The 24,322-nt window shown below is 42.1% G+C and overlaps 1 protein-coding gene across 1 annotated transcript in view; it reads left to right on the top strand.

The window, feature by feature from the left end:
* The window catches only part of scp2a (sterol carrier protein 2a), a 93,934-nt gene continuing 69,612 nt past the window's right edge, over positions 1 to 24,322 (top strand). The window contains exons 1-7 of the mRNA XM_078561244.1: positions 1 to 157; positions 1,437 to 1,494; positions 2,404 to 2,475; positions 11,813 to 11,944; positions 14,014 to 14,078; positions 18,508 to 18,634; positions 22,213 to 22,276. Coding sequence (XP_078417370.1) covers positions 107 to 157; positions 1,437 to 1,494; positions 2,404 to 2,475; positions 11,813 to 11,944; positions 14,014 to 14,078; positions 18,508 to 18,634; positions 22,213 to 22,276 — 569 coding nt within the window. The 5' untranslated portion in view covers positions 1 to 106. The remainder of the gene's footprint in view (positions 158 to 1,436; positions 1,495 to 2,403; positions 2,476 to 11,812; positions 11,945 to 14,013; positions 14,079 to 18,507; positions 18,635 to 22,212; positions 22,277 to 24,322) is intronic.

The raw sequence follows: 24,322 nt of genomic DNA on the forward strand, positions 1-24,322 counted from the left end.
TGAGGCTGCCTTGTCTCAGGATGGTTATTTGGTGTATGTGCAGCTTTAAAGGGCAGCGCTTCTGACAGTGAACTTGTTCCGGCTGAAGGTCTCTCCGTTGGGAAACATGGCAGCCGCTGTGAACAGGGTGTTTGTGGTGGGAGTGGGAATGACCAAGGTAATCATATTCAGTTGATTGTAGAGAAAACGGCAGGGGTTTTGTTTTGTGCCAGGGTGGTGTTGGTGTGTAGGAAAGTGACTGGCACCCATCGCTCTGTCTCCCAGACAGAGGCCTCCTGTCTGGCTCTTTGGATGTAGCCTGCACACTTGTAGAAGCAGCCAGGGAGCTGCCCCCTTGGTGAGTGAGTAAATTCACTGCCACACAAACCCCGGAAGTTTCACATTTTCACACTTTCACACAAATGTCTCTGCTTGTTAGCTGATTTCAGTGCTGAACAAATTGTAAAGTGACAACCCCACTGTCACATAATAAAAATCAAGAGATTTGGCAGATAAATAGTGAGTTTTTTTCAAACATAAGCCAATGTAGATTGATAGTTTGTTTATATTCTTCCATTAGTAACTTACTTAATTTCCAAAAGGGCTCTTCACAAAAGCTCAACCACTGCACCTGAAAATGCCTTTGATTTAAAAAAAAATTCTGTATGCTATTATCAGGTGGCTATGCATCTCAGTTTAAATTTTATTTGTGCTACTAATAAACTGTAACAAAAAAAAATTAAAGGAAATTTAACAAATCAAATTAAAGTTTCATTACAGCAGGTGGTGAAACACGCCAGTCCGTCTGGTGTCCACTGGCCACTGAAGGCCCCAAGTATACCAGTGGACACTGTGTGGTCCATCTCCAGGGATACCCAGGCACAGGCTTAACCGCTGCCTGGACATGTTGATAACTACTTTGGTCATGCCCAGGGTCAGTCCTATGAGGGGTTCCTCCAGTTTGCCTGCTCCCCTTTGCACCAGGTGGCCAAAAAGCAGGGGACTAAAGTGCAGCCAAAAATTGAGGTGCAGCAACCCTTATGTAGTGAAACAGGGGCTATTACCTCACACACTACATTTGCAATAAAACACAGACTCCTTCAGGCTATTGGGAAGGTTTAATTCATAACAGATTGGCCAGCTTGTTTTTGTTACATGTACAGTAGATAAATTTTGCTGTAGATCCTGGAGCAGAAAGTCGTTTTATTTCTTTGAATAAGCGAGAAAAAGCACTCCAAGCTAGCCTGATCGTAAGGGAGAATCAAAAGTGCAGCAGTCAATTTCCAAAGAGCTAAATACTGCTTTCCTGTGTCACCATTTTGTTAAAGTCCAGCACTCGCCCTCATTACTCACCTAGTCCTGTTATTCCTGGCTGGAAATTGGGCAGTTCAGAATCTACTTGATACTAGTTAGTGAAATTTAGTGAAAAATCTAATCTATTGTTTCTTCTCCACCAGTTTGAAAAGCCTGGGGCTCTGGGAGATGTTGACTACCCTGACATGGCTAAAGAAGCAGGTATCAGAATAATTTAGATTTATTTCTGAACAAGTTTTATAATTTTGCTCATTTGAAACCAGAAAACTTGTACATTTAAAGCAAACATAATAATCCACTAGATACCGATATTTTAAAACCAGGAAATTGCACCTGAGTTTACATGTTAAAATTGAAGTTTGAAAATTTTTGAAATGAGAAATGACCACCAAGTTCATTGTTTGGAGTTGGTTCCAAAGACAAGACCAGGGATTGAAGTTTCATGGCTGCTTGCTTTCTTATGGTTCTGAGATCTGACTGGAATCAGGTATGTAAAATGGATCAAATGGAAAACCACACAGAAATCTACATTGATCCATTCGAACAAACACAAAATGTTTGGTCAATAAGATATATATTTAAAATGAATGTATAGTGAAATTGATTACAGTTAAAATAATTTAATCTTGGGGTTCAAATCCTGCACTACTAAAACTTAGGGTGAGAGATGTGGTGACCAGGCATTATATTGGGGGGAAAATTTGTTTAAGTCAGTAATGCAGAAGCTACACTGGATCTATATGATTGGCTGGAATGCTCAAACTTATTGTGGCATGTGCCAGTTATGCTGTCATATCTCTGCAACTAGTAAAGTGGGAAAAGAAACTTCCAAAGTTGGTTTCTGTGTTTACAGAAGAACTAGAGTTGCCTCCCTTAGATTATACCAGTGCCTCTAACGTAATAAAATGCAGTCATAGGTTCTTGTACGCAAATAGTAGTTTGCTCTTGCTGTTTTAATATGAATCTCACTAGTGAGATCATTTGTTTCTAATCACTCTGTCACACTTTTCTTGATTAACAACTATTCAATAGGTTAGAAACACTGATATGTTTGAATCTGAGAAACAAATTCCACAGAGCAGAAAACTCATTGTGTTTTTTCCATTATAGCTCAGAAGGCATTGGCTGATGCTGGCATTGCATATTCTGCTGTGGAGCAAGCTTGTGTGGGCTACGTGTATGGTGAGGGACTCTTCCAAAGGATTACTTTATTTAATTGTCTTATAACTTATCAATGTTTAGGAAGAATTGCCAGAGAGGACCAGGTTGTAAATCACTCGCCTTGTGTTATATTCAATCACAATGTTGTGAATTTCTTTGGAGCTGCTCCCACTTTGCTGCCTTAACTTTGCTAGAAGCAATTTACGCTTGTAAATTATCCTCCACATTTTTTACATTGCAATAATGATTACACTTCAAAAGTAATTTATTGTCTGTGGGACATCCTGAGGTTGTGAAAAGTGCTATATAAATGAAAATCTAAATCTGTGAAGTATTTCTTTATACATTCATGGCGTGTGGGTACCATTACCAAGGTCAGCATTTATTGCCCATCTCTAATTGTCCTTGAGAAGTTGGCGGTGAGCCACTTTCTTGAATACAACTGAGTGGCTTGTTAGGTCATGCCAGAGGCAGTTAAGAATCAACCACATTACTGTGGGTCTGATGTTATGCAATAAACCAGAGCAGAGGGACCTGCGTGTTGTATATGCGCATGAGTCATTAAAAGTGGCAGGACAGGGTGAGAGAGCAGTTAATAAAGCATACAGTATTCTAGGCTTTATTAATAAGGGCACAGAGTACATAAAAACTAGGAGCAGGAGTAGGCAATTCAGCCCCTCGAGCCTGCTCCGCCATTCAATACGATCATGGCTGATCTCATTTCGGCCTCAACTCCAATTTCCCACCCTCTCCCCATAACCTTTCAACCCATTACTAATTAAAAATCTGTCTATCTCTTCCTTAAACTTATTCAGCATCTCGGCATCCACTGCACTCTGAGGTAGTGAATTCCACAGATTCATGACTCTTGGAGAAAAATAATTCCTCCTCATCTCTGATTTAAATCTACCACCCCTTAGCCTAAAACTATAGCCTCTCATTCTAGAATGCCCCACAAGGGAAAACATCCACTCCACATCTACTTTGCCTATCCCCTTTAGCATCTTGTATACCTCAATTAGATCTCCTCTCATCCTTCTAAACTCGAGCGAGTATAGGCCTAAACTGCTCAATCTCTCCGCATAAGACAAGCCCCGCATCTCTGGAATCAATCTAATGAACCTCCTCTGAACTGACTCCAATGCAACTTCATCCTTCCTCAAGTAAGGAGACCGAAACTGTGCACAGAATTCCAGGTGCGGCCTCACCAATACCTTGTACGGTTGCAACAACACTTCCCTATTTTTATACTCTATTCCTTTAGCAATAAATGCCAAAATTCCATTTGCCTTCCTTATTACCTGCTGTACCTGCATACTAGCTTTCAGCGATTCAACATTCAGTACAAGAGCAAGGAGGTTATGCTGAACTTGCATTGGACACTAGTTAGATCTCAGCTGGAGTATGGTGTACAGTTCTGGGCACCGCACTTTAGGAAAGATGTGAACGCATCGGAGAGAGTGCAGAAGAGGTTTATACAAATGTTTCCCAGGATTAAAAACTTCAGTCATGAAGGCGTTCACAATCATAAGGGAGCTGGACAGAGTAGATATAGAGAACTGTTCCCATTCGTTAAAGGGATTGAGATGAGAGGCCACAGATTTAAATTGATTTGTGAAACATGCAAATACAATGTGAGAAAAATCTTCACAGTGAGTGGTTTGGGACTGAAATGCACTGCTTGGAAGTGAGGTGAAGGCAGATTCATTTGAGGCATTCAAGACGGCATTAGATGATTATTTAAATAGAAACAATGTGCAGGGTTACGAGGAAAAGGCAGGAGAATGGCACGGAGTCATAATGCTCATTCGGAGAGCCGGCACAGACACGATGGGCCAAATGGTCTCCTTCTGCACCGTAACAGTCCGAGGTGAGGGTGGCAGAGTTTGCTCCCTAAAGGGTATTACTGAAAAGATAGGTTTTTGCAACATTGCGTTGGTTTCAGCATCACCTTTCTGAGAGGAGCTTTTTATTCCAGATTAGCAATACATCAATTCCTGTTCAGATAGATGCAGTTGCTCTTCTATCTAATGATTACTAAGATTGTTTTAGTTTTCTTTTATCAAGGTAATGGGCTGTAACTTCCAGTGGAACGCCAGTTGAGTGGGATTTCCACATCACTTGTAGTTAGTTACTTACCTGGAAATCCAGCCACTCCTATCTTGCCCGACCTTCCAACTCTGGCCAGGTGAGATATCTGCAGCATAGTGGGTTCCCATGGCCTTTCGGGGCTGCAGCGTCAGAGGGAAGGAGGACATGCTCCTATTTCAGGGCACTAGCAGCTGTAAAGCAGGGAAGTTTAAATGTCCAGCCAGGGAGAAGGTAAGTGAGCAGAATTGGATGGGTTGAGTTGGGTGGCCGGGGTGGGAGGGGGGGGGTCAGTAGGGGGTTGGTCAGGTGGTCAGTGAGCAGGGGGAGAGTCAGGTGTGGGGAGGGCAGTCAGCGGAGTGGGGGGTGGGACGTGTGGTGTGGGAAGGGCAGTCTGGGGGATGGTTCCCAGTGCAGGGCAATTACCCATTGGAAGTTTGAACTTCCTGGACAATTGCCATGCAATCCTTACCTGGGAATTTCCAAGGGCCAGGGGTGGGGTTCCCCAGAGGATTTTTGGGGTATCCCCCAAATACACTGCCTTGGAGCTCGGAAGTTGCAGGCCAATATATTTTGTATAAAATGAACATTCTACAAACATGTAACACTCACATTAGACAATGAATATTTTACCAGGAACTAACTCTTATTCGAACACTTAAGCAAACATTTAGATTAGTTGGTCTGATCCCCATGGGGATCCATAAACCAAGATAACCAAGTTTACCAAACAACCCCCAAATGAAGGAATTACTGGACAAAATTTTTGTAACTTTAACACGAATCAGAATCGATGTAAGTTAAACATGAATTAACAGGCAAGTCACGGTCAGTATGAACACATGGGGCAACATTCGCCCCCCCCCCCCCCGTTGGGGGGGGATGTGCGGGAGCGGGCACGGGCTGGCGGGTTCCTGATCGGCGCCCCCGGTCGGGGGCATGACCCCATTTTACGTGGGCGGGCCAATTAAGGCCCCTCCAGCTGTGCGCTTCCTGTGCGGGCAAAGTGCCGCCTCAGGGAGATCGCTGGAAGTTTTAAAAATTTGTGGAAGTGTGGAAAAAAATTCCTGACATGTCCCTTCATGTGACACTGTCACATGAGCTGGGACATGTCAATTTCTTTATTTCAACATTTCATAAACATTTTAAAGCCCTCATGAAACCTCATCCCACTCATGAATGAGGTTTCATGATTTTTCTTAAGGTTGGACTGGCAGGTCCTTTAAATAGCTTAATTACTTTTTTAAAGGCCTTAAGTGGCCGTTGACAGTTCAGCGAGCGCACAGCTGAATCGGCTGCGTGCCCACCGAACTGAAAATCTAAATGATGTGGGGTAACGTCGGGACACATGCCTGACGTCACCCCATGTCATTTTACGCGGCGGCGAGCGGGGCCTGCCCCCCAGCTCGCCGACCAGAAAATGCAGCCCATGGAATAGCAGATACAACAAAGACTATCTCACGGAGATACTAGGCAGTCCACTTCGCCTGTATTGATTCCAGTTTCAGCCATATGGTTCTTTCAAGCAGAATTCCAGTCCCTCTAAGGATTGACCTGACTCTCTGCAGGCAGCAGCATCTACGTAAACTGGTTTCCACCCATGCAATCTTCCACACAATAGTGCATTTCTTCCTGGAACCTTCTTAGCTCTCAGCTTCTCTCTTTTGGTGTCTCTATTCTTGCATCACCAGACCATTTTGGTATTTTAATTTCTTTCATGTTGAGACTGCTTCCAAGTTAAGGGTCACCAGTTTGCACAGACCAGAATTTCTTAATATCCAAAAATTAAAATTGATCCCTTTACAAGTGATACAAACTCTTAAAAAAAATTTCAACATTTTTAAAACAATTACAGATTCCCCAAACATTTTAAAGCACTTACAAGTTTTCCTTGCTGTTACTGCTTCTGGGTCAAAGGCTGTCACATAATTACATTTTCTTTGCTTTTTCACATAGGATAGGACTTGATTTTACCTCTAACTGGGATATCCCAAAGTGTTTCACGTACAGTAAATTTCTTTTGAAGTTCTGTAATTTTGCACATTTCAGTGTCGCGTAAACAACAATGGTTGAAATTATGTGGTGGTTGGCTGAGGGAAGAATGTTTACCAAGGCATCATAAGGACTCTACTTTTCTACACACAATGGCTTAAGGTCTACTACAAAATTCATCTGAATCACTGGAATAGACAGGCAAGTCCTTGGGTTAAAGGACTCTGAAAAGCAGCTATTCCTTCCTCTGTGTTATACTGCAGTGTCAGTCTAGATTTTTTGTATTCATGTGATGTTTGATACCACAATTTTCAGACTCGGTTTGCAGTGCTGTCATCTGCAAGCATTTAAGGTGTGACGCTATTGTACTATAAAAACAGAAAATGCTGGAAAAGCTCAGCAGGTCTAGCAGCATCTGTGGAGAGAGAAAGAGAGTTAACGTTTCAAGTCAAAAACAGAGACAGAAATAACTGGAAAAACTCAGCAGGTCTGGCAGCATCGGCGGAGAAGAGCACAGTTGACGTTTCGAGTCCTCATGACCCTTCAACAGAACTAAGTAAAATTAGGAAAGGGGTGAAATATAAGCTGGTTTAAGGGGTGGGGGGAGGTGCGATTTTTGTTGGGACAAGCAGCCAGTGATAGGTGGAGATAACCAAAAGCTGTCACAGACAAAAGAACAAAGAGGTGTTGAAGGTGGTGATATTATCTAAAGGAATGTGCTAATTAAGAGTATAAGACAGGACCGATAAGATACAGATAGCTCTAGTGGGGGTGGGGGAATACTAAAAGGTAGAAATAAACAATGGTGGAAATACATTTAAAAATAATTGAAATAGGTGGGAAAAGAAAAAATCTATATAAATTATTGGAAAAAACAAAAAGGAGGGGGAAGAAACGGGAAGGGGGTGGGGATGGAGGAGAGAGTTCAAGATCTAAAATTGTTGAACTTAATATTCAGTCCGGAAGGCTGTAAAGTGCCTAGTCGGAAGATGAGGTGCTGTTCCTCCAGTTTGCGTTGAGCTTCACTGGAACAATGCAGCAAGCCAAGGACAGACATGTGGGCAAGAGAGCAGGGTGGAGTGTTGAAATGGCAAACGACAGGGAGGTCTGGGTCATGCTTGCGGACAGACCGAAGGTGTTCTGCAAAGCGGTCACCCAGTCTGCGTTTGGTCTCTCCAATGTAGAGGAAGCCGCATTGGGAGCAATGAATGCAGTAGACTAAGTTGAGGGAAATGCAAGTGGGCCCTTGGACGGTGAGGAGAGAGGAAGTGAAGGGGCAGGTGTTGCATCTTCTGCGTGGGCATGGGGAGGTGCCGTGGGAGGATGAGTAGGGGGTGATGGAGGAGTGGACCAGGGTGTCACGGAGGGAACAACCCCTACGGAACGCTGCCAGGTGGGGGGTGAAGGGAAGATGTGTTTGGTGGTGGCATAATGCTGGAGTTGGCGGAAATGGCGGAGGATGATCCTTTGAATGCGGAGGCTGGTGGGGTGATAAATGAGGACAAGGGGGACCCTATCATGTACCCAGAATATACCCAGAAACATGATAGGGTCCCCCTTGTCCTCACTTATCACCCCACCAGCCTCCGCATTCAAAGGATCATCTTCCGCCATTTCCGCCAACTCCAGCATGATGCCACCACCAAACACATCTTCCCTTCACCCCCCACCTGGCAGCATTCCGTAGGGGTCGTTCCCTCCGTGACACCCTGGTCCACTCCTCCATCACCCCATACTCCTCCTCCCACGGCACCTCGCTTGAGAGCTCGTCTGGATAGCTACATGACCTTTGGTGTTCTCCCCTTTCACAGCATTGGTCGTGCCTCCATGTTGGCTCTCAGCGGTAACAATGTTACCAGATGCTCAGTTGGTGCAGATAGGAAAGGTTTTGTCGGCTGAATTGACCATCGAAAGAGCACCAGATGGAGTTGAGCTGTAGAGATCAGTCTGGTTGGGAAGTGACCCGGAAAAACAACGTCCCCACAGATGTTCCATCGGTAGCAGGGCACTGTGTAAGGTGTTGTTGCTACACAAGTATTAGTTCCGCAATTGGCAGACTAGAAAGAAGATCTACCTCTACCCAAATCACCAAGGTAGATCAGAGGCCCCACAGACATTTTTACCTACCCGACTGGGAGTCAGACTGAACACACTGGAACCAACAGTAGTGAATGGAGTTTTCCACGATAAGGTCATGGAAGTGACATCTTCAATTGAAGAAGCAGATCCAATTGCCATAAGATCGCAGACCTTCTATAATAAGAAGTTGCAGCTTGGAACCATGGGAACGGAAACTTGTGGAATCACAGGTAGTGAGAAACCCAATGATGAGACGGAAATACCAACAACAAATGTTGAGCCTGTGGCCATTGAGCCCAGTGATGACAGAAACGCACAAAATAAGTGATAATTCATTACCCTGTTGATGGGCTATTCTGTAGCCATTGCAATCTGGTGCTCCCCACTATGGGTCATTTTAGATCTCAAATGGCTGAAAAATATTAAGTTAAGACAAACTGTACCATATGCTGGAAATGTAGCAAGACACATCAATACCATTCAATCGCATGCCACTACTGCAAATGTAACAGTCCTGCACCACCCATTACCGGAGACTTATTTCCCTGTGAACACTGCGAATTGCAGTTTACATCCAGAAGCATGCTAAGCCAGTATGAGTGTCACAGGCATGCAGAAATACGGAATGCAAAGAGAGTGGAGGCACTCACAATAAAAAGAAACTGGGAGGGAAGGATTATAAGTGGACAAAAGAGGAAATGAACATTTTCATTTGGATGGAAACACGGTATGAGGGCTGCTACGATATTAACAAGAAGATTGCAGCCCATATTCCCACTAAAACCAGGACACAAATTGCATCTAAAAGGCGAGTATTACAGAAAGCAACACATGAAACAGCGCCGACACCATCTCCGCAAGGCAATAATTCAGACATTTCCTGGTTAGAAGATATGCCACAAGATGGAGAGGACGTGAGAGTGGAGAGTGGTACTGGTCCTAGACCTGGAAGAGTGATGTGACCCCCTGCCAGCACCCCTAGGCATAGGGATCTGGACGATCAGCTTTCATCAGCTGAGGACCTAATGGCTGAACATAATGACCCAGAAATGAGAGCCCTTGGCACGGCCTTGTCAAAAGTATCACCGAGACAATACTATCGGAAGTACGAATGAGAGAACTGCCAAGAGATCCAAAAGAAAGAGTCTGGCACAAGGATGGCAGTAAGAACTTGAACATCAAAAAGAAATGGGCAGCAAAGAAAGCCGCATTCAAGGGCACGCAAGACCTTCACAAAGCAGACAGATGAAAACTGGCAAGACAGATTATGGGAGCCCCCTCCTCAATGGGGTGCCCACTTGATAAAGTGTAACTCAAGCAGAGTTTCACTAGTCTACCCCTAATAACAAAGTGAACCTATATAAATTTGCCCAATACAAGGGTAGGAGAGAATATGACTCTTTAACAGAGCCCATCCAGAAAGAGGAAATAGAGTCTGCGATCGCAGGCCTGGACAAGAACACAACAGCGGGTCCCGATGACATGAAAGTAGATGACAGAATGGAAATCCATACGACATATGATGACAGGATCCCCCATCTATTCTCCCTCTGGCTGAAATCGGGACAGGCAGCACATGCATCAGCTACTTTGGATTCATCATAGAAGCCAGAGGAAAATCATTGGAAAAGAACAATGGGCTCATGTGCTTCCTTAAAATCCAAAAGTATAAGAGCAGAATCTTCTGGCTGGCATGCGGGTGGCAGAGCCCACACTCCAGCGCTTAAAATGTTGCACGCTGACGTTGTGTGAGCGTCCCGACGTCAACGCACGGCATTGCAATATTTCGGTCGGCGGACGCGCTATGCAGTGGGACGCGCGCCCGCCATTAATTAAAGGCCTCGTTAAGGCCCTTAACTTGCCAATCGACAATGATTTTGAGAGACCCGTACGAACTTTGGGCCCAACGGGCAGGCGGGTAGGTGATTTTTTTTACAAACCTCATCCAGTGGCGGGATGAGGTTTGATAGCGGTTTTAAAAACGTTTAATAAAGTTTTTGTTTATTTCATTAACATGTCCCATCTCGTGTGACATTTTCACATGAGGGGGACATGTTAATGAATTTTTTATTGTTCTATTTTTTATATTTGCCGGCCTTTCAGCGATCTTCCTGAGGCGGCCCGCTGGGCCCGCCCACTTAAAATGGCGGCGGGGCCCGTTTCGGCGGCGGCGATCGGCTGCCCGCCCGCTGCCAAGCTGGTGGGGCCCGCCCGCCCATCAAGGGCAAAATTCTGCCCTCAGTCTTTTGCCCAGCTTATCTCAAGATTCACGACCTCTCTGACACTTGAACTCTTACAAACCTTTAGCGACGAGTGATCGAGAATCATCACACATTGTCCTGCCTGGAATGAAGACAATGGCCCAAAATGGAGAAAAGGATGTGCACATGATGCGGGTATTGTATTAGTCCAGGACAGGTACAGACTGACACCTGAAACCTAGAGGCTGGGTTTAGTGCTTTGTTGGATTTGGTTATTTGATCAGTAATGTTTAGCTAGTTCTTTTTGGCGTTACCTTTTTCTGTGGGGTGGCTGCATGCTTGTTATTATCACTAGGTTAACTGAATTCGGCTTTTCCTGGGTTGATGTAGGTAATTAATAAAGGCGGCAACATGATCAGATGATGTAGCGAGGATAGGTCTTCGGAACACTAACTATGTGAATGGCTACCTGATCACTCGTACCTTTTTGGGACAATAATCCATGCTTCAGAGCTCCGAGGAAGAGTCATACGGACTAGAAACGTTAACTCTGTTTCTCTCTCCAGAGATGCTGCCAGACCTGCTGAGTTTTTCCAGCATTTTCTGTTTTTATTTCAGATTTCCAGCATCTGCAGTATTTTGCTTTTACATTGTAATTATAGATGTTTACAGTTGTCAAAGATTTGCATGCTCTGTTAATATGTTGCTTATTAATAGCCAGGAGTCTTTGATTTGAACATTTGACGAGATGGAGGTGAGTTGGGGATATAAACATTCCATTGGTCTTGTGGGATCCTAACGTGAGCAAGTTTTCTAGTCAAAAATTTCTTTTGGAAAGTGGAAGGGGGTGCTATGAAGAGAGAAGGCATTAGTTGAGATGATTAATTACCACATTTATCGTATGTGTAATGTTCTTTTTAGTCTTAAAGTTAGTTTATGGTAGGGTTGATTAACTCCAAGTCTAGGAGTAATGATTTTCTGTCATCCTGTTTATGAAGGTGATTCGACCTGTGGCCAGCGTGCAATCTATCACAGTTTAGGAACAACTGGAATACCCATCATTAATGTTAACAACAACTGCTCCACTGGTTCAACAGCCCTATTCATGGCCAGGCAGCTGATACAAGGAGGTAAGCCAACACAACATATGTGTGAGAACCACCAGACGCCAAATCAAGTATAATTATAATGAGCTGCTAAGTTGCATTTTTAAATTGAAATGAAGTGCCAGTTTCGGATTGATTAACGTGGTCTAGAAGGGCTGGTTCAGAAGTGAGCTTCTTATATTAAAAAGGGCAGAATCATTCCTTGGTGGCTATTGGTGCCATATTATGAATGAATTTGTACTTGCTCCCCACTTCTTAGTGAAAATTATGGAGAAGTAGCAGGACCGTCTATGGCAGGAGAGGAGTCTTAGCATCTCCCTGTGGAGAGGTAAAATTAGACAGGATAGTCAGATTGATTCCTTCCACCTCCTAGCAACCAGCCAAGCATGGGATGACAGGCCATCAGTTAAGGTTTGGGATCAAGCTACCCCAACCCTCCAACATCAGGTAACAGAGGTATGATTCCATTTTAACAGAAGAATAGTGATACCTCTCCTTGGAAAAAATCAAAATAGTTCAAAATCAAAGGAGTAATTTAACAAGGAAGTATTCAATGAATGGCATGACACTAGCAAGTTCTGAGAAACAAAGGGACCTTTGGCGTGTGTGTCCACAGGTCTCTGAAGGCAGAGGGGCATGTTAGTGGGGTGGTGAAAAAGGCATATGGGACACCGGCCTTTATCAATTGAGGCATAGATTACAAAAGTAGGGAGATCACGTTGGTGTTGTATAGAACCTTGGTGAGGCCACAGCTGGAGTACTGTGCGCAGTTCTGGTCGCCACATTATAGGAAGGATGTGATTGCACTGGAGGGGGTGCAGAGGAGATTCACCAGGATGTTGCCTGGGATGAAACATTTAAGTTATGAAGAGAGGTTGGATAGACTTGGGTTATTTTCGTTGGAGTAGAGAAGACTGAGGTGCGACCTGATCGAGGTGTACAAGACTATGAGGGGCATGGACAGGGTGGATAGGGAGAAGCTGTTCCCCTTAGTTGAAGGGCCAGTCACGAGGGGGCACAAGTTCAAGGTGAGGGGCGGGAGGTTTAAGCGGGATGTGAGGAAAAACTTTTTTACCCAGAGGGTGGTGACAGTCTGGAATGCGCTGCCTGTGAGGGTGGTGGGGGCGGGTTACCTCACTTTCTTTAAAAAGCACCAGGATGAGCACTTGGCACATCATAACATTCAAGGCTATGGGCCAAGTGCTGGTACATGGGATTAGGTTGGTAGGTCAGGTGTTTCTCACGTGCTGGTGCAGACTCGATGGGCCGTGCACTCTTCTGCACTGTGAGATTCTGTGAATTTAATATTTAGGTTAATATTATAGAAGTTGTCCTTCTACAATTACCATAATTTACCTCAGGGTTTTCATGTTGCCTAAATGTTCATATTCTGGTATAGACAGCTATTCTTTCTCTATGTTAACCTGTCTTATAGATAAATAACTGAACACGGAGCAGACTGTCAGAGAACCCACCATACTAGAAGTTAATTCTTTTTTAACTATTGGGCAATGTTGCTGTCATTCTCTTCATTTGCAGGACAGATTGGCAGGAACATCAACCCTTTAGGAGCTGCTGCTCCTGTAATTCCAGCTGGTGGCCTTTCTGAGCAACCCATGTAATGCATCTGAAGTGCAGCGTTAACATTTAAATGAGCTAAACTTTGCCTTACAACATGAAATTGGCTAACTTCACAACGTAGAAGAAGCCATGGTCTGATCATGACTGTGTTTAAAGTACATTATCAGCCCCCATATCTAAAGAAGGTAGACGTGTCAGAACAGTTTTATAAAATCCCTCTATTGCCAAAGGTCCTCATCCTCTAGTGACTTAAAGAAAAAGTGTTAATTTTTTTAAGATGTTCTGAGAGATAGCATTGTACAAAAAGTGAATGACCATGATATATGAATATAAAAAATTAAATGCTTTAAAACGATACATTGAAAGCTTCAGGATAAAGTATTGATTGTTGATCTTCACTAAAAGCCAAGTACTAGGCAAGTAAATTTTAAGTTGACTGAACTAACTCAGTGATTCTTATTCCTGTCTGTCTTAAAATAGTGTTGCAATTATCTTTTTTTACATCTTTTAAGGGCTGGCTGATTGTACTCTAGCTTTGGGATTTGAGAAGATGGAAAGAGGATCACTTTCTTCGAAGGTAGCTGAAATATTTTGATAATTTGACATGGAATTTGGCATTCCCATAAACCGATGCTTTGATTTGAAATATTAAATATTCTGTAGTCCACTTCAGTACAATACTGTATGTACTAAACTTTAATTTCTTTTAAATATTTTCCTCTCCACTCTACCTCCAATGATTTCCTCTCCCTTCATGAAGACATTGATCTTATAGTATCAGATCAATTTTAGTACCGAATGGATTGTGCCGCTCCGTACTGCAGATATCGTAAATTATCTACACTTTCTCTGTACCCTTTTAATATTCTTCTTCAAATGTTTGATATAATTCATTCTTTAATTTTGTGATTGACTAAGCTTCAATAGCCACCTGTAGTAAATAATTCTATGTCCTAATAATCCTTACATAAAATCATTACTACAACCACCACTAGCAACCCCACCCCCAACCTTGGCTTGAATTGCCAAATCATTAAGTGAAAATGATCTTTAATATTTTCTTTCAAACTTTCTATAATTTTAATACTTGTAATGGGTGTGTCTTTTTGTTTCCTGCCTTAAATGAAATGAACCCTTTTGTAAATCTCTCCTGATGATGACTGTATTTCTCATTTCTGATATCTCCGAGTGAATCCATTGAATTACATAGAATATACAGCCTAGTTAGTTGGCCTAACTAGTCCATACCAACGTTTATGCTTTGCTCAAGCCTCCTCCCACCCTTACTGATTTAATTCTATCAGCGTAACTCACTATTCCCTTCTCCCTCATTCTTATCTAGCTTCCCCTTAAATGTATCTTTATTGATTGCCTTAATTATTCCGTGTGGTAGCAAGTTCCACATTCCCACTACTCTCTGGGTAAAGAAGTTTCTTGATTTGGCTATTATCTCATATTGATGGCTTCTAGTTTTGCTTTTCCCATGTCTTCTCTGTTAGCTATATCAAAACCTTTCATAATCTTAAAGACCTCAATCAGGTCACCTCTCAGCCTACTCCTTTTTATCTATAGAAAAATGACCTAGCCTATTCATCCTTTCCTGATGGGTATAACCTTGCAGCTCTGATATCATCCTTGTAAATCCTTTTTTACACTCTCTCCATTGCTTCTGTATCCTTTTTATGATATTGGGTCAGAACTGTACACAGTATTCCAAGTGCGGTCTAACCAAGATAAAAGCAAAATACTACGGATGCTGGAAATCTGAAATAAAAACAGAAAGTGCGATAAATTAGCATCAGGTTCAGCAGCATCTGTGAAGAGAGAAACAGAGTTAATGTTTTGAGTTGAATATTACTCTTCTGCAGAACACTAACACCTGGCTTAACCAAGGTGTGATACAAATTCAGCATAATTCATGAATTTTTAATACTAGCCTCTAGAAATAAATCTTAGCACCTGATGTGTTTCTTTATGGCCTTATTAACATGCTCACTTCTTTTAGTGAGTTGTGTATTTGTACACCCAGATACTTTTGCTCCATTAACTCATTTGAGGTTCTTATTTTCCAAGCGTTATATATGATCTTCTTGCTTTTCGGCCAAAATGTAATACCTCACACTTCATTATGTTGAAAGTAATTTGCCAATTATATGTGAATTGTGCAAGTTTATTGACGTTGGCTTGTAATTTGTTGCAGTCCGCCTCGGTATCGATATCCCTGCTCCTCTTCAATTTGGTGTCATCCCCAAATTTTGAAATTTTATTATTGATTCTAAAATCTAAATCATTAATATTGTTTTTTGGTGTTATCTGAATGAGCTGGAACATTTTCCCTGTATATCAGTGGTTACAATTTTTTTTGTATGAAAGTGGCTTGGAATTTTTTGTATATGGATGGGTCATTGCTTTTTTTTCTAATCATGGTCAGCCCATCAACTGGCTGTGTTGTATCTTACCCCTTGCTCCAAAAGGTTGGACACCCCAAGTGTGTTGATTCATGATTATGTCTTTATTTTTATATGCAATGTCTCAATATATAAAACTCCATCCCTAATTTGCCTTTCTATGGCTTTTTCTACTTGCAACCCTATTCTTAAAGACCTGTTATCTGAACCTTTAAGTCCCTGGGTTTCTTTACCATTGTGAGAATATTACCAATTATCTTATGCAGTTTTGAAATAATTGGAGTTAAAGTGGTAAAACTATCTTTCTTTGTCGATGCACAATGAAGGTCAGATTAATTGTCTGCAGGACTAGTTCAGGGTGATCTAGGAACAGCCAAAATATCAGGCTTTTTTTTTCTAATCCTGCTAATTAAATTGTACATGGTAAAGGCGTTAACAACTCTTTGGAGTGTAAGCATCTGTTCATCAGTGTCCTTTCCATTATTTGCCATGATTATCTTCTTAATCACAGACGATTGAAGAACTATCTTCAGAGGATTTTCAGCTGATTAAATAGTAGAGAATTCTCCATAAACTTTCTTTCTGGCAGTAAATCTGAACTTTGAAGATTGGACTAAGATTTGTATTTCCAATTTATGATTTGCAAAATGCATGTCTACGAAGTGAGAAATCTGTTCCAATCCAATGTTATTTCTATCTAACCGTAAGAAATCCTTGTTATAAATAAACATCGTGGATTGTTTTCAGTTTTATCCTCCTTTAAGTATTGTGTTTTGTTGCTAGTGTTTTAATGTGTTTACGTAGAATTCAACCTGCAAATCAAGTTATTCTTGTTGGCTTGTGCAAATTAAAAATGGTATCTCACTATTTTTAAAGAAGCAGGAGAATGTGGTGGGAATCCCATGTTATCTTTATAGTATTCCATACTACAGTTACTAATATTGGGTGTTCTATCCAATTTGCAGCATGTACACAGTGTAGATTTCAATTCATAGAGATTTGTCTGCATGTGGAAACAGTCGTTTCGCTCAAATCAGAAGGCAAAATCTTTGGGAGAAATGTCCTCTTGTAGTATACTGCATTCTTGTTCGGTGTTCCATCTTCCTTAATTTGGTAAAGCCAGCAGGATTTGATATAATTCCACCTATCCCCATGTTCAGATCATTTATATTTATGGAAAATGAGAGAATTCCCTTTGTAAATCCCTCTTGCATCCAACTAGCTGCATGTTGCCAATTTGAGAAACTTCCATTTATTCCTATGCTCAGCTTTCTGTCCATGAATCATCCATTTATGCATGCTGCCACGAGCTTTAATTTTCATAATATGTCTCTGATGTAGCACTTCATTAAACACCTTTTGAAAGTCCATATATGCCATGTTTAATATATTCCCTTTATCTATTGATTTCTTCTAAAATGTGATTCAAATTAGTCAAGCATGACTGTCTTGACTGCCCCTAATTAAGCTATACTTTTTTAATTGTGATCTCTTGCAGTTTTCGTGCCACTACATAAGGCTAACTGAGCGGGTTTATCTCATTGCTTGTTTGATAAGGATGTAACATTCACCCTCCTTAAGCCCTTTGATATAATTTTGAAATATCATGCTTCATTCCTCCTGATATTTCATCTCTAACCTTCCTCAGTATAGATCATCCAAAACTGTGAATTAACTTCTTAAATTCCACTAACCCTTTAATCCTATTTCTTATTCAGTACTGATGTTTATTAGTTATTCCTCCATATTCCCCTGTGGTACTCCTGTACTCCTTCCTTCACACCACTATTAAGTACACAGGCAAAATACTTGTTGGGCAGCATTGCAATTCTTTAATTTCCCACTGCAAGATTGCTACTTTCATCTTTCAGTAGCTCACTCCTTCCTTGATAATCATTTCTTTACAAGCCTTTCAAAAGTCTCTACTGTTAACTTTTGGCTAATCATCTTTTCTTCTACCCTAGACCCTCGGATGTTTCTAATTCTTTCCCTTTTTGATATTTCTTTTATTTTTTTCTTCTTAGTGCCATGAACTTTATTGTATTTATTTTTGATTTCGAGAAACTATTTTTACCTGGTTCCATTAGGTATAAGTAACATAGCCTAAAACTTAGAGCCAAGCCTTTCAGGATTAAAGTTAGAAAACATTTCTCATGCAAAGGATGGTAGAAGCTTAGAATTCTCTTCTGCAAACAGCAGTTGGTGCTAGGTTAATTATTAATTTGAAATCTAAGATTAATAGATTTCAGTTAATCAAAGGTATTAGGGTTCTGGGCCAAAGGCATGTGTATGAAGTTCGGTCACAAATCAACCATGATCTCATTGAATGGTGGAACAGGCTCAAAGGCCTAAATGTTCCTGTCTTTCTTTCTATGTGTATGTAGAGCTCCAGCTTTTGGCACAATTAATTTACTCCTAGTTGGAATTTTAAAAATCTATACCCTATCCAGTTAGCATTTAAATGTATCCCACTGTTGATCCACTATTTCATCTGCCTTCTTTTCTGTCCAATTTATCTGAGTGAAGTTGAGTTTCCTCCCTCTTGAATTGTACTATGTTCTTGTATGGAGTCTGAGTATTTACCATTTGTGTTTTCAGTACGGTGACCGGACCAATCCTATGGACAAGCACTGTGAGGTGCTGAATAACAAATATGGAATTTCTGCAGCCCCAATAGCACCACAGTTATTTGGAAGCGCTGGCAAAGAGCACATGGAGAAATATGGTACTTATAACTAACGTTCCTGTGCATATGTCATCCATTTCAATGCAAACATATTTAAAGTCACGATCCATTCTGAAGAAAGTTAACTTATTTTTTTAAAAGATAGCTGGTGCGGTAACCTGAAAGATAGTGTCTGCAAAATTGGGCTTAGTGATGCCAATAGTTCAGGCACTACAGGAGGCAGTTCAGAAAAAAATGACAGAGGGTGGGAGGGGCCACACCGCACCACTTCTGGCTTGACCCACACTGACCGGCATGTTGTGAGGGCGATAGCATGGATCTCTCATGCATGTGCCGAAAGTATGTACAGTGAGCAGATTGTGATGTCAGTTAGTGTATAACACTGATTTGATGCCCAACCTGCCATTTTGTACTTCACTGTTCCTCTTAATGTCCTTTCTCAAATGTGCAAGGAGAGACCCCACCATCAACATTGTTTAAGGAAATCATCCTTCAGCTTCAAGATGAGATGCTTTTGACTATCTGTTTGCTGCTGCGGAGTTAGTGGAAGTACTGAGTTGTTGGAGGAGTTGGCAGAAGTTATTTCAATCAGAAGTAAGTAGCACTGGACCTTTTGAAAAGTTGTGTGCTTTTGAAAGACTTCTGAGCACACTACTTACTCCCAGTCATGGGGCCTATGGTTGCAGATCTGCTTGGACTGCAGTATCATGGAGGTGTAGCAGAGGAGAGAGCTGCTCATAAAGGGAGGAGGAAGGTTGTCACCTAGGGTCCTCAGAGACCACTTCTCCTACCTGAACCTCAGCCAGGAGCAGTATCTGAGGAGGCTGCTCAGGTGGTCACAGAATTATGCCACCTCCTAGAAGCTGAACCGCACCTCCAAGCCCTAAAAAGGTTGGCTCTGGATGTACCAGTAGCAGTATTTTCCCCCCCAATTTCCACATTAATCATCTATATAAGCTGCCTGAATAACATTTCCTTTTAATTGTTTATGGGATGTGGGTGCCACTGACAAGGCCACATCTCTAATTGCCTTTGAGAAGATAACTATCTTCTTGAACTGCTGCACTCTGTGGCATAGGTACGTACACCCACAGTGCCACGCTAGGTAGGGAACTTCAGGATTTTGACCCAGCGATGATGAAGGAATTGCAAATTGAAACAATTCCAAATCAGGAAGGTGTGTATGGTGGTTGTGTTCCCTTGGGCCTGCTCTTCTAGACGATAGAGGTTGTGAGTTGGGAGGTGCTGTTGAAGAAGCCTTAGCAAGTTGCTGCAGTGCATCTTAGAGATGGTGCACACTGTAGCCACAGTGCACTGGTGATGTGGGGAATAAATATTTAAGGTTTTGGATGCGATGACTATCAAGTGGGCTGCTTTGTGCTTAATGGTGTAGAACTTCTTGAGTTTTTGGGCTGCACTCATCCAGGCATGTGTAGAGTATTCCACCACACTCCTGACTCGTGTCTTGTAGGCGCTGGAAAGGCTTTGTAGAGTCAGGAGGTGACCTATTCACTGCAGAATTCCCAGCTTTGACCTGCTCTTGTAGCCACAGGATTAATGTTGCTTGTCCAGTTAAGTCCTGATCAATGGTGAATCCTTAGGGTGTTGATGGTGGGAATTTAGTGATGGTAATGCCATTGAACGTCAAGGGAGATGATTAGATAATCTCTTGTTAGAGATCGTCATGCCTAACACTTGTGAGACGCAAATGTTACTTGCCACTTATTAACCCAAACCTGATTGTTGTCCAGGTCTTGCTGCATGCAGGCACAGACTACCTTTTTTTTTATTATTCATGGGATGTGGCCATCGCTGGCTAGAGCAGCATTTATTGCCCATCCCCAGTTGCCTTTGAGAAGGTGGTGGTGAGCTGCCGCCTTGAACCACTGCAATCCATGTGCTGTAGGTACACCCACAGTGCTGTTAAGAAGGGAATTCCAGGATTTTGACTCAGTGACAGTGAAGGAATGGTGATATATTTCCAAGTCAGGATGGTGAGTGACTTGGAGGGGAACTTCCAGGTGTTGAAGTTCCCATGTGTCTGCTGCGCTTGTCCTTCTAGATGATAACAGTTGTGGGTTTGGAAGGTGCTTTCTAAGGAGCCTTGAGTTCAATACATCTTTTAGATGGTACACACTGCTTGCACTGTGCGTCGGTGGTGGAGGGAGTGAATGTTTGTGGACGGGGTGCCAATCAAGCGGCTGCTTTGTCCTGGTGTCAAGCTTCTTGAGTGTTGTGGGAGCTGCACTCATCCAGGCAAGTGGGGTACATTCCATCACACTCCTGGCTTGTGCCTTGTAGATGGTGGACAAGCTTTGAGGAGTCAGGAGGTAAGATACTTGCCACAGGATTGTTAGCCTCTGACCTGCTCTTGTAGCCACAGTATTTGTATGTTAGTCCAGTTCAGTTTCTGGTCAATGGTAATTCTCAAGATGTTGATAGTGGGGGATTCAGCGATGGTAATGCCATTGAATGTCAAGGGGCAGTGGTTAAATTCTCTCTTGTTGGAGATGGTCATTGCCTGGCACTTGTGTGGTGCGAATGTTACTTGCCACTTGTCAGCCCAAGCCTGGATATTATCCAGGTCTTGCTGCATTTGGACTTGCCCTGTTTCAGTACCTGAGGAGTCGCGAATGGTGCTGAACATTGTGTAATCATCAGTGAACATTCCCACTTCTGACCTTATGATGGAAGGAAGGTCATTGATGAAGCAGCTGAAGAGGGTTGGGCCTGGGACACTACCCTGAAGAACTCCTGCAGTGATGTTCTGGTCTGCAGCAACCAAAACCATCTTCCTATGTGCTGGGCATGACTAGCCAGTGAGTTTTCCCTCTTGATTCCCATTGACTTCAGTTTTACTAGGCTTTCTTGAAGCCACACTCAGTCAAAGGCTGACTTGATGTCCGGGGCAGTCGTTGTCACCTCTCCTGGAATTCAGCTCTGCAGTTCATGTTTGAACCAAGGTTTATACGAAATCTGGAGCTGTATGGTCTAGCCAAAACCCAAACTGAGTATCAATGAGTAGATTATTGTTGGGTAAGTCCTGTTTTATAGCACTGTTGACAACGCCTTCTGTCACTTTGCTGATGATTAAAAATAGACTAATTGGGCAGTAATTGACCAAATTGGATTTGTCCTAATTTTTGTGGATAAGGCATACCTGGGAATTTTTCCACTTTGTAAAGTCAATGCAGTGTTGTAGCTGTAGCTTGGCTCATGGTGTGGCTAGTATGGAGAACAAGACTTCAGTACTACAGTCAGAATGGTGTTGGGCCCCGTTGCCTTTGTTTTATCCAGTGCACTCAGTTCCTTGATATCCCGTGGAGTGAATCCAATTGCCTGATGTCTGGCATCTATGATGCTGGGGACTTCAGGAGGAGTCCAAGATGGATCATCCACTTGGCACATTGTCAATTAAGTCCTGTTCTAGGCACTTTTGTTATATTAAATTCTAGCTCATGACAAACTTAATTGAGGGAGCCTCAAGTTCATCTTGAACAGAAACCTAATGGTTGGCAGAGAGTAATCTTTCATTCTACTGACCTGTATTGGATTTGATCTCAATGTAGTGCATCACCCAGTCTCCAATACAATTTGTCTTTTTGTTTTTAATACAGGTACTAAACCAGAGCACTTTGCCAAAATAGCTTGGAAAAATCACAAGCATTCTACAAATAATCCGTGAGTAAAGTTTTGCTTGTTTTTCAGTCAATCACTGACAGTGATATTTGCATTATGTTTGTTGAGAAATCAGGGTGAAGGGCCAAACCCCATAGTGCAGGGCACCATCAAGAATGAAAAGAGTAGGGAGTTTTGAAAGACCATAATGCTGTAGAAAAAAATGAGGGAAATGAGTTCAGGAATTTGGGATTCTTGGAAAGAATGAGCTAGAGTAGGAAGCTTTCTGATGAATATTGGTATTTCCAATTTTAAATCTTAAAAACAGATTTTTATGGGATGATGAGGAGGAGAAATACAGACACTAATTCTGCTTTTGCTTTATCTCCAGTGTTTGAATTGATGTGGCTCAGGCCATTGGCCCAACCTGTTCTTCCTTTTAGCAGCAAAAGAGACAGAATGGCGACTGGCCCGCCAGGGTAGAAAATATATCACTAAATCATTTGTAATCTTCTGTTCATTTCTATTATCCTTCTTACTTGCGACTTTGCAGGATTACAGTTTTATAGATTTTATGTAAATATTTTCTCTGCAGAGTTCAATAGTCAAAGGATTAAGCAAAGTACCTCATCTGAACCATTTTATCTTTTTGCTTTTTAACTTGTATTTGTGTGACCTCGGAACGTTTGAATTATTGATGTTCTATGTGTATGAAGCAGTTGCCTTGTAAATATATATGTAGGTTGATCATTTTTTCTGTACTATAAGGGAATTAAGGGACATGGGGATAATTTTGGAAGGTGGAGTCGAGGTAGGGAATCAACCATGATCTTATTGAATGGTGGAGCATGCGCAAAAGGGCCAAAAGGCCTACTCCCACTCCTATTTCTTATGTCCTTATGTTCTTACCAATTGAACTTCTTTGTGTATTGCGTGCTTATTTTTGATATTAATTGCGTGATTGCATGCACTTTGGCCAGCAGGTAGTAGTAATGCCAGATTATGTTTTTTTTACGGTGTGGCTGAGATCCTGGAGCCAAGAGTTCTATATACCCATCGATTTAGCATAAAATGTAAGCAGAGAATATCTCACTGTCCCAATCCATCATGACACAACCTCCTGTTTAGTCACTCCAAACTGTCAGAGAAGCTTACTAATAGAACTTTTGGTGGTCATTTTCAAAGATATAGTTATGTATGGTTAATTGCATACAGGATTAGGGTAACCCAGAAGCATTTTCTGATGTACAGGAGTTGCTCTAACCTTCAGCTCAAGTCTAGGAGTGTAAGAATATAACAAGCTACTATTGTGAAATTAATTCTGCTACTGGCTTTGGCTTCAATAGGAGTCTCTAAAAGAGCATAAGAAAGCAACAAGTAAAAGGACCATTTGCTTATCAAGTCAATCTTTCAAAAAGCATATACATGTCACCCTAATTTGGACTATACTCCATATGTTATGTCCCTGAGGGAAAGTTCTGCTTAAAAAACTTTGATTGCAAAACAAAACTGCAAAATGCTTGTCCACTCCCCATTCTCAATGATTCACTTCTGGTCTCTTGTCCCCTACAGACAAAAAGGCCGCACTTTTGCTACTGAGGTGGGTAGCTCAGGTCGTGGAATTTGCTGACTCAGTAGACCCGCCTCAGTTTAAAGGGCCCCTTCACACACAATTTTCAATCCAGGAGTTGGGGTGGGATAGAGTCAGGCCCGCTGTCTCCGGGAGTGGATCATAGATAGCCACGGGGGCAGGCGAGTGCTGAGGCTGGCTGGTTAGAAGGCCCACTTCAGTTCCTGGGACTTTGTCCCAGTTGTTTTAAAAGATATTAGGCCATCAAGCCCTCACGCCTTACCCCTTACACTCTGTCATTCTCCGCACTCCTCATACTCCCTCCATGCCAACGCATGACCCTTCTATGCCACCTTGCATCCCCATGCCACCTTCATAACTACTCACCCAGTATCTGTGGGAAGACCTCAGGAACCATGTGGAGATGAAAAAAATTAAATTTCTAACAACCTAATAGAATTCTCGATCATACACGCTTGATATTGAAAAAAAAAACCCATTCATGAAACCTATTCAAAGGTTTTAAATCCCCTCAAACA

Source organism: Cetorhinus maximus, chromosome 17, assembly GCF_964194155.1.
Source record: "Cetorhinus maximus chromosome 17, sCetMax3.hap1.1, whole genome shotgun sequence".
Lineage (NCBI taxonomy): Eukaryota > Metazoa > Chordata > Chondrichthyes > Lamniformes > Cetorhinidae > Cetorhinus > Cetorhinus maximus.